This window comes from Gossypium arboreum, chromosome 12 (genome assembly GCF_025698485.1).
Source record: "Gossypium arboreum isolate Shixiya-1 chromosome 12, ASM2569848v2, whole genome shotgun sequence".
NCBI classification, from domain to species: Eukaryota; Viridiplantae; Streptophyta; class Magnoliopsida; order Malvales; family Malvaceae; genus Gossypium; species Gossypium arboreum.
In genome coordinates, this window is record NC_069081.1 from 112,816,769 (window position 1) to 112,832,033 (window position 15,265).

A 15,265-nucleotide genomic window follows, 5' to 3' on the forward strand; every position below is an offset into this window, starting at 1 on the left:
GATGATGATGCGAGAAAGCGAGTTCGCTTGAAAATTCTATCCGGTATTTGATGAATTATCTTGTACACCGAAGAATGTTTGAAATGTGCTACATCTTTGTTGAGAGATTCAGCCTATAATTGGTGGAAGACTTTGATTTGGTAGTACCGAAAGAGAGGGTAACTCGGGAATTCTTTCAAGAAGAGTTTGGAAGAAATATATTAGTGAAAGATTTATTGATCGAAATGTAAAGAGTTTCTTGAGTGAAGCAAGGTAATATGACGATCTCGAATATGAAAGAGAGTTTGTTCGATTAAGTAAGTATGCTGTGGAATATGTTCCTCTGAAGCCAAGATGTGCCGACGATTTGAAGACGGGCTTAATGAAGACATTAAGGTATTTGTTGGGATCCTTGAACTAAAAGAAATGGTGGTACTTGTCGATCGAGCTTGCAAGGTGAAGAATTATCAAGGAAAAGAAAAGGTAGAATCAAACAAGAAATTGGAAGAAAAGACCAATGAGTAATGTACCCTCACAAAGAAACCGGAAAGTCAAGAAATATGAATCCTCGTTCCCAAGTTTCATTTGGGCAATCATATGGAAATTTTAAGAAGCGAAATGTGGGTCCTAAATCTCGGACAACTTGCGGCTAGTGTGGGAAATACGAGATTTGTTAAACCCGAAAGTGCCGTGTGGTAGAAATCATTTTGGTCCGTGCAGAGCAAATGAATGTTTTCGATGTGGTTCTCCGGATCATTTTATTAGAGACGCCGAGAGAGCCGAGAAAGAAAAATTTCGAATGTAAAGGCTAGTGGTGCAGACTCGAGGGAAGGTATCCGAGAAAAGTGGAAGTGAAACAAGCAAGAAGAATGTAGCCAGGATGCACCGTTAGACTCAAGGAAGGGCTCCGGCTAGAACTTATGCTATTAAAGCGCGTGAAGATGCTTCCTCACCGATGTGATTACCGTACATTTTCTCTATAATGTTAATGTTATTGCTTTGATTGATCCGGTTCTACTCATTCATATGTGTGCATGAAATTGGTGTCTAGTATGAATATACCGTTGAGAACACGAATTTATGATTAGAGTGTCGAATCCGTTAGGCAAATGTGTGATTGTTGATAAAGTATGTAAGAAATGTCCTTTAATGATTCGGGATCATTACTTTCCTACCGACTTGATGTTGTTGCCGTTTGATGAGTTTGATGTTATTTTGGGTATGGATTGGTTGACATTGCATGATGCTAAAATAAATTGCAAAGAAAAGGTTATAGAATTAAAGTGTGAAAATGGTGAAACTCTCGGGTTGAATCAGATAAATCGAGGCATTGCCTAGTGTGATTTCTTCAATGTCGGCTCAAAGATATCTAGAAAGGGTTATGAAGCTTATTTGGCGTATGTAATTAATACAAAAGAAGTTGAAAAGAAAGTTGAATCAGTCGCCGGTTGTGTGTGAATTTGCGGATGTATTTCCAGAAGAATTGCCGGGTTTGCCTCCAGTCAGGGAAGTAGAATTTGGTATTGATTTGATACCGGGAACAGCTCCGATCTCGATTTCTCCATATAGAATGGCACCAACAGAGTTGAAAGAATTAAAGTCGCAGCTTGCAAGAGTTGGTGATAAAGGTTTTGTGAGACCGAAGTTTTCACCTTGGGGTGCTCCGTGTTATTTGTGAAAAGAAGGATGGTTCTATGAGATTATGTGTTGATTATCGGCAGTTAAACAAGGTGACAATCAAAACAAGTATCCGCTGTCGAGAATTGATGATTTGTTTGATCACCTAAAAGGAGCGACATGGTTTTCAAAGATTGACTTGAGATCCGGTATTACCAATCTGGGTAAAGGAGTCGGATGTACCTAAAACTGCTTTTAGAACAAGGTATGGTCATTATGAATTTTTAGTTATGCCATTCGGGTTGACAAATGCTCCTGCTGTGTTTATGGATTTAATGAATCGCATATTTCACCATACTTGGACAGATTTGTTGTGGTGTTTATAGATGATATTTTAATTTATTCAAAAGATGAGACAGAGCATCTTGAGCATTTGAGGATAGTTTTGCAAACTTTGAGAGATAAGCAATTGTATGCTAAGTTTAGTAAAAGTGAATTTTGGCTCCGGAAGTTGGATTTTGGGTCATATTGTTTCGTGATGGTATACGGGTTGATCCTAGTAAAATTTCAGCCATTGTTGATTGGAAACCACCAAAAACGTGAATCGAAGTTAGAAGTTTCTTGGGGCTAGCTGGGTATTATCGGCGGTTTGTAAATGGATTTTCTATAATTGCTGCTCCTACAACTAGATTACTCCGAAAGGATGTTAAATTTGAATGGACGGAAGAATGTCAATGAGTTTTGAAGAATTGAAAAGTTATTAACAGAGGCACCAGTGTTAGTACAGCCCGAATCGTAAAGAATTTGTGGTGTATAGTGATGCTTCTCTAAATGGTTTGGGGTGTGTGCTCATGCAAGAAGGAAAAGTGGTGGCATATGCTTCGAGGCAGTTAAAACCTCATGAGAGGAATTATCCTACTCACGATTTGGAATTGGCTGCGGTGGTGTTTGCTTTGAAAATTTGGCGACATTATTTGTATGGTGAAAAATGTCGGGTATATACCGACCACAAAAGTCTTAAGTACTTGATGTCACAAAAAGACTTGAATTTGAGACAACGAAGATGGTTGGAGTTGTTGAAAGATTACGAGCTTGTTATTGATTATCATCCGGGAAAAGCGAATGTGGTTGCTGATGCTTTGAGCAGAAAGTTGTTGTTTGCTTTGAGAGTTATGAACACTCAGTTGAACGTGTCAGATGATAGCTCGATTCTAGCAGAGTTAAGAGCAAAACCAATGTTTTTACAAGAGATTTCTGAAACTCAGAAAGATGATCAAGATTTGCAAGCCAAGAGAAAACAGTGTGAAGTAGATATAGAGTCAGATTTCAAAATTGGTTCGATGGGTGCTTAATGTTTAAAGATCGGATTTGAAAATCAAGAATGAGGAATTGATTCAAAAGATCCTACAGAAGCACATAGTGGTTATTTCTCGATTCATCCGGTAGTACGAAAATGTATAATGACTTGAAGAAAATGTATTGGTGGAATGGAATGAAAAGAGATATATCAGAGTTTGTGTCCAAATGCTTAATTTGTCAACAGGTGAAAGCCGAACACCAAGTACCTTCAGGATTACTCCAGCCTATTATGGTTCCTGAATGGAAATGGGATCGGATTACTATGGATTTTGTTTCAGGATTGCCATTGACTCCAGGAAAGAAAGATGCCATCTGGGTGATAGTTGACAGATTAACTAAGTCGGCTCATTTTATTTGATGACGCATTTAATTATTCTCTTAACAAGTTGGCTGAATCAGTATATTAAAGAAATTGTTAGATTACACGGAATACCATTATCGATTATTTCAGATAGAGATCAAGGTTTACCTCACGGTTTTGGCAAAAGTTGCAAGACGCGTTAGGTATGGGTTAAATTTCAAGATCGCTTTTCATCCACAAACTGATGGACAATCAGAGAGAGTAATTCAGATTCTTGAAGACATGCTCAGATGTTGTGTATTGGAATTTCAAGGTAGTTGGGAAAGGTATTTACCGTTGATAGAATTTGCTTATAATAATAGTTATCAGACAAGTTTGAAGATGGCACCTTATGAAGCATTATATGGTCGTAAATGTCGGACGCCTTTGTATTGGACTGAACTCAAGGAAAATCAGATTTATGGAGTTGATCTAATAAAAGAAACTGAAGAAAAAGTGAAGGTAATTCGAGATTGTTTGAAAGTTGCTTCAGATAGACAGAAATCTTATGCAGATTTAAAACGAAAGGACATTGAATTTCAAGTTGGTGATAAAGTATTTTTAAAGGTGTCTCCGTGGAAGAAAGTCCTTAGATTTGGACGGAAGGGCAAATTAAGTCCGCGTTTTATTGGGCCGTATGAAGTAATCCAAAAAGTTGGACCCAGAGCATATCGGCTAGCATTACCACCGAATTAGAGAAGATTCATGATGTGTTCCACGTATCTATGTTACGTCGGTATCGTTCGGATCCTTCACATGTAGTTTCACCGACAGAAATTGAACTACAACCAGATATGACCTACGAAGAAGAACCGATTAAAATTTTAGCTCGAGAAGTCAAACAATTAAGAAATAAAAGTGTTGCACTTGTGAAAGTGTTGTGGCAAAAGCATGGGGTAGAAGAGGCTACATGGGAACCTGAAGAAACTATGAGAAACCAATACCCACACCTGTTTACCGGTAAGATTTTCGAGGACAAAAATCCTTAAAAGGGGGGGAGAGTTGTAATATCCTGAATTAGGGCCTAATCGGAATAGTGGTTTCGTGACCACAAATCCGAGATAGAAATAATTATTTTACAATGATTTTGATGTTTATGATATGATTGCATGATTGTGTGAAAATTTCGTGATGAAATTCTATGCCTAAAGTGCTTAAATTGAAAGTAGGGACTAAATCGAATAAGTTGCAAAACTTGCATTCTAGAAGTTTTTAGTATGAAATTGTTTTGGAATATTAATGAGGAGGTCTTAAATAGCAATTTGACCAATTTTAAGTTCATGGACAAATTAGGACATGGAAGGAATTTTTGGAAAGTTTAGTAGTAAGGGTATTTTGGTCATTTAGTTATTAAAATGAATTAAAAACAAAATTAAAAGCCAATTTTTGTCCATCTTCTTCATTAGGCCGAAATTTCAAGGGTTCTCCATAGCTAGGGTTTGTTTCAAGCTTCCAAGCTCCATAGTAAGTGATTCCAAGCCCGCTTTTAATGATTTTTACGCTTTTGAGATCCCTAGAACTCGATAAAGCTTATGTTAGCAATAATTTAACCTAGGGTTTATATTTGGAAAAATACCCATAGGTGAAATTTGTGTATTTTGATGTTTTATGATAGAATATGAAGTTTTAAATTATGTTAGACAACTTGTACTACTCGATTTTAAGCAAAACGAGTAAAAGGGCTTAATCGGTAAAAATACCTAATAGTCACAAGTACATGTTAGAGTGAGAATTTGATGTTGCCATAGAAGAGAAAAGTGATCAGCATGTTGTAAAACATAAGAATAAGGAATAAAGTTTAATCCCGAGCCTAGGGGCAAAAATGTAAATATGCAAAAGTTTAGGGGTAAAATTGTAATTTTGCCAAAATTTGAGTTAAGGATTAATTTGATAATTTGAGTATTAAATAAGCTAAATGTGTTATTTTAGATCAAGAAAGACGTGGAATCGACCTCAATCGAGGAAAAGAAAAGATTGTGGACTAAATTGCAAAATCTTTGTATTTTGGTACCAAGGTAAGTTCATGTGTAAATAATGTAGCATAATGGTTATTTTTAAGTTATTGATGTTAATTATATGCTATGCTGAATTTTATTATGAAATGTATGCTTTGTGGTTAATTTCAAATAATATGTAAATTATGTGAACTACTTGTTAAATATAATTGTTACCGAGTATTGATTTCGGCATTCTACGGAAGACGGCAAGGATAAGTGATCGAGGGAAAAAGCCCGTTTGAACCTTAGGAATAGATTAGGATACAAGTGACATGTCACTAGGATGGTTGAGCATCCGAACTCGTTGAGTTGAGTCCGAGTTCACTTATGGATGCGAATGTTCGAACTCGTTGAGTTGAGTCCGAGTTCGTGAGATGTAACTAGGCATCCGAACTCGTTGAGTTGAGTCCGAGTTCACTTATGGATGCGAACGCCCGAGCTCGTTGAGTTGAGTCCGAGTTCGCTTATGGGCGGGTTACATGATTGCTTGATTGAATATGTAGCACTTATGTGCAATTTATCCGTGTATCCGAATTATATTCCGATGTGTTCAACGGGTAAAGTTCTACTCAAATGGAGGAAAATTTCGAGATGTAAAGAGACGTATTGGTAAGTGATATGAAATGGATATTTTGGACAGGTATGTATTTAACCCTCGGGTTGAGTATTGATACAACCACTATAAGGTAATAAGATGATGAAAAATGATTAGAAATGTGATACGTGTTTTAGTGATGCATGCTAATGTTGATTGGTATGACTGTTTGTTATGTTACTTATTATTTGCATATGAACTTACTAAGCATTTATGCTTACTCCCTCCTTCTTACTCATTGTAGTTTTGGACAAGCTAGCTCAGAGTCGGGATAGGTCAAGGCTCACCACACTATCCGTAAGACTTTTGGTAAATGGCTCGTAAATTTAAGTATGGCATGTATAGCAATATACCTTTTGTGTAAATGATCTTATGGTATGGTGATGGAATGGTTGAGGAAATGCTTGATAATGATAAATTATGAAAATAGTTAGTTTAGATTATATTTGATGTTAAGGAAAATTAATAAGATACTTAGTGCATAAAAACTCATAAAAAGGGATGAAATTTGCCATAAACAGAATACTGCAGCAACACTGACGTGAGTTTGAAAATTTACTAAAAATCATATAAATTGAATTTGGTGATGGACTACATATCAAATGGAAGCTTATTATGTCTAGTTTCACATGAAACAAATGAAACAAGTAAAGGAATTATATGTTAGAAGATATTAGAATTTTAGTGAAACAGGGTCATAGCAGTTTCTGAATCCCCTGTTCCAACTTTAGAAATTCACCATAAATTGTAAAGATATAATTAGGTAGTGTATTTTATATTATCAGAATCCTTATTGAGTCTATTTTCAGAATAAATAAACCTCATATTCATATGAATTTTGTACAGAGAGAAATATGGTTCGTAGTAAACAGAGGTCAGACCAGTCAAGTCCTGAAACAGGGGTAACTTTAACTAATAAACTGTACTAATTGGTCCAACCAAAAATTCTAAAAAAAAAATTAGTAGATAGGTATATGAGTCTAGATTCAGGAAAAATTTACGGATCTTGATTTCGAGTTTCGTAACTCGAGATATGATTTTTCTTGTGACTGTGATGCAAGTAGCTTAAAAGCTGCGAATGTAGAAATAAATAATCTAAAGTTCTAAATATGTTAAATTAAGCTTAGTAACACCTCATACTCGACTCCGGCGACGGTCTCGGGCGTGGGGGCGTTACAAATCATGCACTTTGCAGTCCAAATTTTGCAGCTTACCAAAAACATTAATCGATTTATCTCACGAGCATTCGCACACTCGCAAATCTACAAAATACCGGTTTTCGGCATTTCGGCTTTTCGACTTTTGTCGATCCAGACTAAGAAAGAGGGTGTTAGTTACACACCTGTTTGCGACGATATGCTGACGAGATCCACACACGAACTGCCTACAATTGGATTACTAACACATTAATCTAACTATTCAAATACGAACTACGTATTAACCCCTTACAATATTCGGCCAACCACACCTACAGATCATAGTAAGCTTATAAGAAAACAATAAGTAACTCATTAACAAATTTTTGTCAATGTTTACCACATAATCATAATTTCACTGCAAGCTGTCTTCTTGAGCAACAGTCACTAAATTATTTATAACTGGAGCTCCGAAACTCCAAATCAAGTGCCGTTAATTTTCCCTGAAAATAGACTCATATATCTTCTATCCATAAAATTTTAAGAATTTTTGGTATGGCCAATCAATACCAGATTTTTCTTAAAGTTTCCCGTGTTTCACTGTTTGACTAATCTGATAACTCTTCATTACGAATCAAATTTCTCATTGTACAGAATTCAAAATATTTTCTCGTTTATTCCATTTGAAACTAGACTCATTAAGCTTTAATTACATAATTTATGCAGCTTCTAACTCATCTCCCACAATTTATGGTGATTTTCCAAAGTCACGTTACTGCTGCTATCCCAAGCAGATTTATTACCAAATCACTCTTTCACACCTAACTTGCATGCTTGTTATTTAAACATGTATATCACCAATCAATCATCACATATCTATGATTTTACTTAAGTATAATCTCCATTTCATCATTTTAAAGCACAACATGCTAGCTGATTTTTCCCTTTAACATCTAAGGCACATGCATGCTCATTTGTTTGGCTCAACTTCACCTATCTTCCATTTTTCATCAAAAGAACATGAAACAACAACCATTTCCTTCATTTTAATTCATGACTAAATGCTCACAACACAACTAAAAACCAAAATATGCTTCAAGAGTTAAGGTAGAATCAAGAAGAACTCATGAACATCAAGATAAAAGCAAACTACCATGAACTTACCTTCAATTTTCTTCCCCAAGTGACCGAACATTCAAGAGTTTTCTCCTCTCCTTTCTCTTCTCTAACTTTAGGATATGATGAACAAAGATGGACAAAACTTTGTTCTTTTCACCCCTTTTTCTTTTAATAAAATTTCATATTTCATCTATTTAATTCTTTAATACAAAAGACATGAAATGCCCATCATGGAATATTTACCTAAACCATTATCATGGAACATTTACCTAACCCATTATCATGGAATATTTACCTAATCCATTATCATGGAACATTTACCTAACCCATTATCAATTTGTACCATGAATTATGGATATCAAGTGCTCATATTGTCTACAACAACATGATGGCTGGCCACTTCATGTAAAATGGAAGGTTTGTAATGCAAATCCTCCTATTTTGCACTCCTATTTATTTGGCCACTTCAATTTAGCCTATAGCATTTTCAAACATTTTCACATAGGTTCTATTTCATAATTTCACTCACAAATGACAAAATCAAAGCATGAAATTTTGCCAACATTCACAGAATTCCCGAAAATTGGGGCGTTACATAAAATGTTGGGTAATAAAATAACAAAAGGATGAAAAAAACAAAGTTTTGTCCATCTTTGTTCATCATAGCCGAAAGTTAGAGAAGAGAAAGGAGAGGAGAAAGCTCTTGAGTATTCGGTCACTAGGAGGAGGAAAATTGAAGGTAAGTTCTTGGTACCTTGCTTTTATTTTGAGGTTCATGAGTTCTTCTTGATTCTACCTTAACTCTTGAAGCATATTTTGGTTTTTAGTTGTGTTGTGAGCATTTAGTCATGAATTAAAATGAAGGAAATGGTTGTTGTTTCATGTTCTTTTGATGAAAAATGGAAGATAGGTGAAGTTGAGCTAAACAAATGAGCATGCATGTGCCTTAGATGCTAAGGGAAAAATCGGCTAACATGTTGTGCTTTAAAATGATGAAATGGAGATTATACTTAAGTAAAATCATAGATATGTGATGATTGATTGGTGATATACATGTTTAAATAACATGCATGCAAGTTAGGTGTGTGAAAGAGTGATTTGGTAATAAATATGCTTGGGACAGCAGCAGTAACGTGACTTTGGAAAATCACCATAAATTGTGGGAGATGAGTTAGAAGCTGAGTAAATTATGTAATTTAAGCTTAATGAGTCTAGTTTCAAATAAATAAACGAGAACATATTTTGAATTCTGTACAATGAGAAATTTGATTCGTAAAGAAGAGTGGTCAGATTAGTCAAACAGTGAAACATGAGAAACTTTGAGAAAAATCTGGTATTGATTGGCTAAACCAAAAATTCTGAAAATTTTATGGATAGAAGATATATGAGTTTATTTTCAGGGAAAATTAACGGAACTTGATTTGGAGTTTCGTAGCTCCAGTTATAAATGATTTAGTGACTGTTGCTCAGGAAGACAGCTTGCAGTGAAATTTTGATTATGTGGTAAACATTGACAAAAATTTGTTAATGAGTTGCTTATTGATTTCTTATAAGCTTACTATGATCTGTAGGTGTGGTTGGCCGAATATGGTATGGGGTTAATATGTAGTTCGTGTTTGAATAGTTAGATTAACGTGTTAGTAATCCAATTGTAGGCAGTTCGTGTGTGGATCTCGTCAGCATATCGTCTCAAACAGGTGTGTAACTAACACCCTCTTATAGACTAGATCGACAAAAGCCGAAAAGTCGGTATTTTGAGATCTTGCGAGTGTGCCAATGTTCATGATATTAATAGTTTGATGTATATGGTAAATTAAAGTGATAAGACTGCAGAGTGCGCGATTCCGTGCATTTCAATGTTTTTGGGCTTAATGGGCCAAAAACGGGATAATGGGCCAATGGGCCCAAGTTGGTAAAAAAACGCGGTAAGTGTTTTTGATCGTACGTAAATGGCTATGTTATGTATGAAAACCTTAAGAATAGTGAAATTACTTGAACACCCTTATGTATGCAAAATTACCGTTATACCCCTAGGGTTATTTTTTTCTGAAAAGCATGATGTTCTGTTTCTGTATACGTATGCCATGACATATTATTTCTGTTGCATGGGGACATGAGTTTTTTCTGAAAAACTCAGTGTGTAGCTGTTGGGTGGGTCGAGTAGCCTCCCCACATGGTGTAAGGCTAGTACGGGGGTGTTATGGATGAATCTGGGTTGGGTTTCTGCATAAACATGTAATATCTGCTCGCTCGCTCATTATGGGCCTATGGGCTTCATTCGAAAACTGCTCAGGCTAAGGCTAACTTATTCGCTTCGTGGTTTGAGTGATTTAGACTATGGTTGGGTTATTTTACACATCGAGTTTTCTCAAACTCACCCTTATTTTTCATCCACGTAGGTAAACCCCAACCATAGTGGGCTTGGAGCTGTGAGGGAATTCGGAGTGGCCACACGTTCTACAAATTCCTGTTTTCTTCCGGTGAATTGGACATCTTTTCTTTTATTTTTATGATTTGGGTTTTAAGTTGTAATAAGGCCGTTTAATTATTTTTTATGGTTTTGATATGTTTTATTAAGATAGGTATTACTTATATTAACTGTTGGAATTGGATAGCTTTAGGGCGCGTTTTCAAAAACAGTAATTGATTTAAAAATAACACAACAACAAGCAAAGCTTCCGCAATGAAGATATTTTCCAAAATTAATCACTTTTCCTAAAAAGGACTTAATCAAATCGGTTTTCTAGAAATATACATGACGTTAAGGTGTGGCAATGGCGGTGTGCATGTCTAGGATTGGATCTGAAGGGAGCTTGGTACTTAAGCAGTCCGATGGACTCACCTCCTCTTTTCCCGTTTCCTACCTGGTACACAGCTTCCATCCACTTTAACCTATAATGAAATCATCTTTTAAAACACTAAGTAAGTTTTTCTGGATCAACAATATAAAATGTTTTGAATGCTTCGATGTGGCATGTCGGATCCGACCATAACGTCTGGGCCGGGTTTGGGGTGTTACAAATTCCCCGGCAAAACTGGGATAAAGTTGAGCCAAAAGATCACGATTCAAGATAAATTCATGGGGAAGTGGGATCTCTTGAGGGTCTACTCCAGCATTTAGAAATTGGTTTATCGGTAAAGATACATGTACTTGATGCCCCGCCCAAGAAAGGGACCCAAATCTCAATAGCCTTGCTAAATGGTGACTTAACATAGATTCTACATCTTGGAACCATACCAATTTTGGGGCCGCTTTGTGATAATGGAACCAACCGGCAAAAAGCATTAAGGCCGCAAAGACCAATGCACCGATTGCAATACAATAGAGTTGTAATTCACTAGTTATTCCAGATGCTCGCCAAATTTGAAAAAAACTAGAGGTTATTTGTAATCCTTGGAAACCCCCACCCACATTGCCATTCAAGATTTCTTGGCCCACTATTGGTTGAACCACCTGGGCACTAGGTCCAATGTGAGTAGGATCGTTGAACCATGCTTCATAATTGGACAAAGGAGCACCGTGGAAATAAATGCCTCTCAGCCGAAGAAAAATGATGGAGAGTTAGCCAAAATAGGCACTAAATATTTTACAAGAGGTGTCCTCCAAATCACTAATATATGGCTATCAAAATTGTATTTTCTAAATAATAATAATATCTAAAATTCTAGTTAATAATATCTTTTAGAACATATTAGATTATGTAAGGTGAGAGATTAAATTATAATTTTTTATTTTTAAATGCTTAAAATAAAAACTTTTTGATACATGTAGGTTGCCCAAAAACATGCTGCAAACTGAATTAATATATCTGTGACGAAGGGCTTCCCACTTTGATTTGAACTCGTATACTCCAGGCCTATATCTACGTTCGACGCCTTAAGTCTCCTTCAAGGAAGAAAAAAAGACCTAATAGTTAGTAGATCATCTGTTTCTCTACGCCTCAAACCCTCTCCCCCCCCCCCCCAAGAATTAATTTAACCATGGCCATCCTCTCTGGTTACATAGAAGATGAAGACAACAAGCAATCATCTACTTCTTCTGCTTTGTCTTTCAATGCAGTTCTAGACCCTTCAAATCCTCTAGGGTTTCTCGAATCTGCCTTCAACTTTGTGTCCGAAAACTCTGACATGTTCAACACCGATTCTGTGGAGAAGAAAATATCATCTCTTGTGAAGAACATCAAGGAAAGGACAATGAAAGAAGAGGCAGCAAAGAAAGAGCACGAGACGAAGGAAAAAGAGGAGATCAAGGAGAAGCCGAAGCCGAAGCCGAAGCTAAACCCAAACAAAGACAACGGTCTCGACATGGAGAACCATTCATGGGGACAAAACCTGCAAGAGGTTACTGTTACAATTCCTGTCCCTCTGGGGACCAAATCCAGGGACGTTATATGCGATGTAAAGAAGGATTATTTGAAGGTTGGGCTCAAGGGTCAGACTCCTATTGTTGATGGGCAGTTGTTCGAGACCGTGAAACCTAACGATTCGTACTGGAGTTTGGAGGACCAAAAGGTAATATATTTGCTAATGACCAAGTGCGACAAAACCAGTTGGTGGAAATCGTTGTTGAAGGGAGGACCGGAGATTGATACTCAAAAGGCAGAACCAGAGAAGAGCAAGTTGTCTGATTTGGACATGGAAACGAGGTCCACTGTGGAGAAGATGATGTTTGACCAAAGGCAGAAGCAGTTGGGGCTTCCCACCAATCAGGAGACAGAGAACCAGAACATGCTCAAGAAATTCATTGCTCAGAATCCAAATTTTGACATCACCAATGCTAAGATGTTTTAGATATAAAGAGCAAAGGTTTAGGATCTTTAAGGTTTAATTAGATAGTAAACAACAGTATCTTGTTAGCACCAAACTCTAATCTCAGCAATTAGTTGTTTATCCGTTTATCAGTGTTTCATAATATAATATCAAGGTTTTTCCTTAGGAACAAGGAGAGATATTCATGAATGATACTAGTATATTCCATGCAAATGCTACAACATGTTGAACCAATGCTGTCCGAGCTAAGCCCAAATTACGTTTGATCGTCTCATGCACGAAAACAGCCCAAGGCTTTTGCATAACGACACTAGAGAGCTTTGTGTTCTTCTAGATAACTGAAGCCATCTATCTGGCCCAAGGTTTTGTTGTTCTAGTTAATGTCTTTTTCTTCTTAAAGGTGTTGGAGTTGGATCGAGTCTGCTGGAGTCTCTCTGATTAGTATAAAAAGAAAATAAATTTAATTTTTATTGTTTAATGTTGTTATCACTTTATCCTTAATTTTTAAAATTATTTCTTTTATGAAAAAGTTGACGGGAAAATTAAAATATGAGCAATATTGATTTGACAATTTACATATTATCTCAAAATTTAAAAATATTCATAATTTTTTTTAAAAATTACACATACCTAAAATGAAATATACATACATAATTTTAAAGAATCAATGCCAAAATAAAATAAAATAAAAGATTAAAGTGCACATTATCTCAAAACAAGAAACAAAAATATTAAGAAAAAGGGCTAAAACCATCCAAATTATTTAATTATTAATTTTGGGAACAATAATTAAATTATCTTGTGTATCCATCTTTCTCAAAGGATGTTGTAATAGTAAAATTTTTAATGATTAAAAAAGTTGTCCCGCTTGGCTGCAACATGTGAGAATTTAGCAGTTTTTTAATAATTTTTTATTCATAAAATTTTTAAAGCTCTCGACTTTGTTCATTGACCATAAGAGTCGTGATGTGTTAGTGATAAAAATAGGGTCCCACTAACCTTTTCTTTTTCTTTCATTCAAGTGAATATGTTTCTATATCATTTTGAGGGTTTTGCATAGGATTCCTTGTTCTTTCACTCCCTGTGTCTTCCCATCCATCCTCTCCCATCTCAGCCGAGTGATAATCATTGCGAATCTCTTCTCTATTAAACCATTCGGTTGTACTAGTAGTAATATAAAAGATCTCAACTTTGAAGCAGCTTTGAGTTTGAGAGATAGAATATGGCCGCACCCACTGAACACCAGAAAAAGACCCTGTACGACAAGTACCAAGAGAGTTTGACACCCCAAGAGAAGAGCAGCAAGGGGAGTTCCTCTCGCTTCTGGAGAAATAAAGATAAGAAACAGAATGGATCGGCCACAGCAGCAGCTGCCCCACCTGCAGGTTCAAACGGGGATGTTACCCCAAACAATCCCGGCGAAGGGACCTCATCAGAGAAGAAAAAAATTAAAAAGACTTATAAGCCTGCAGCCGCTGTGCGTGGTTTTAAGAAAGATGAGATGTCGCTTGAAATAATGCTTCTCAAAGGTGGATTTAGGGATGAACCCTTCAAGACAATCGGTGTTGTAGGGCTGCCTGGTGTTGGCAAAACAGCCCTTTGCAGGTTCATTCTCCGAAATGAGAGGGTGAAGAGTAGCTACACGCAAATGTTTTGGATAAGCTTGTGGAATGAGGCAGAGGAAACTGAGGAGGAGGTAGAGGAAACTGAGGAGGTGGTAGAGGAAATTGAGGATACACTTCCAGGGGACATCATCAAATTCAAATCCGAAGTGCCTCATCTTCTTAGACGCCTGAGCGATCATCGGGAGAAACTAGCGGAGAACAAGTATTTAATTGTGTTAGATGATGTGGGGGAGGCAGAGGAAGACGGGTATTATGAAGAACTCAAGAAATGCTTGAGCGATGAACATCTTCCAAAGCAGAAAGGGGGAGCGGTTATCGTGACGTGTAGGTCGGAGGAAGCAGCAAAGAAAGTGGTGGGAGACGACAACTTGCATCGACTTCAGCCTCTCAATGATCCAAACAGCTGCTGGTGGATATACAACGAGGCAGTGAAAGGTAAAAAGACAAGTGAAGACACAACAATTTCAAACAAGGTGAAGGAGGAACTGATGAAGAGGTGTGGAGGTCTACCTGGGGCTGCACGAATGATGGGTGAAATCAAGAAGGACAAAAATAAAGCTAACCACACTGTGTCCACTCACTCCACATTTCATGCTTAATTAGATGTGGTATTATTTCTTGTATTTGTATTTTGGAATTGATGAACCTTTTTGCTTGTACTCTGCTCTTTGCCTGCCATGGTAGTTAATTTTAATTCCCAAGTTTTTCCTTCTTTTTTTTCTTGTAAA

The 15,265-nt window shown here is 36.6% G+C and overlaps 2 protein-coding genes and 1 long non-coding RNA gene across 3 annotated transcripts; 2 read left to right on the forward strand and 1 right to left on the reverse strand.

The window, feature by feature from the left end:
* Positions 1-6,697: 6,697 nt before the first annotated feature.
* LOC128285604 (uncharacterized) lies at positions 6,698-8,317 on the reverse strand. Its single transcript, XR_008276102.1, has 3 exons — positions 8,188-8,317; positions 7,230-7,271; positions 6,698-6,778 (listed from the first exon to the last, which is right to left on the reverse strand). It is a non-coding gene; the product is annotated as an uncharacterized LOC128285604 (long non-coding RNA).
* A 3,669-nt stretch (positions 8,318-11,986) lies between these two features.
* LOC108477716 (protein BOBBER 1-like) lies at positions 11,987-13,084 on the forward strand. The gene has a single exon (XM_017780222.2). The coding sequence runs from the start codon at positions 12,124-12,126 to the stop codon at positions 12,931-12,933; it is 810 nt and encodes a 269-aa protein (XP_017635711.1). The 5' UTR covers positions 11,987-12,123; the 3' UTR covers positions 12,934-13,084.
* Positions 13,085-13,847: 763 nt separating this feature from the next.
* On the forward strand, positions 13,848-15,265 carry LOC108477352 (probable disease resistance protein At4g19060). Its single transcript, XM_017779865.2, has one exon. The coding sequence runs from the start codon at positions 14,135-14,137 to the stop codon at positions 15,134-15,136; it is 1,002 nt and encodes a 333-aa protein (XP_017635354.1). The 5' UTR covers positions 13,848-14,134; the 3' UTR covers positions 15,137-15,265.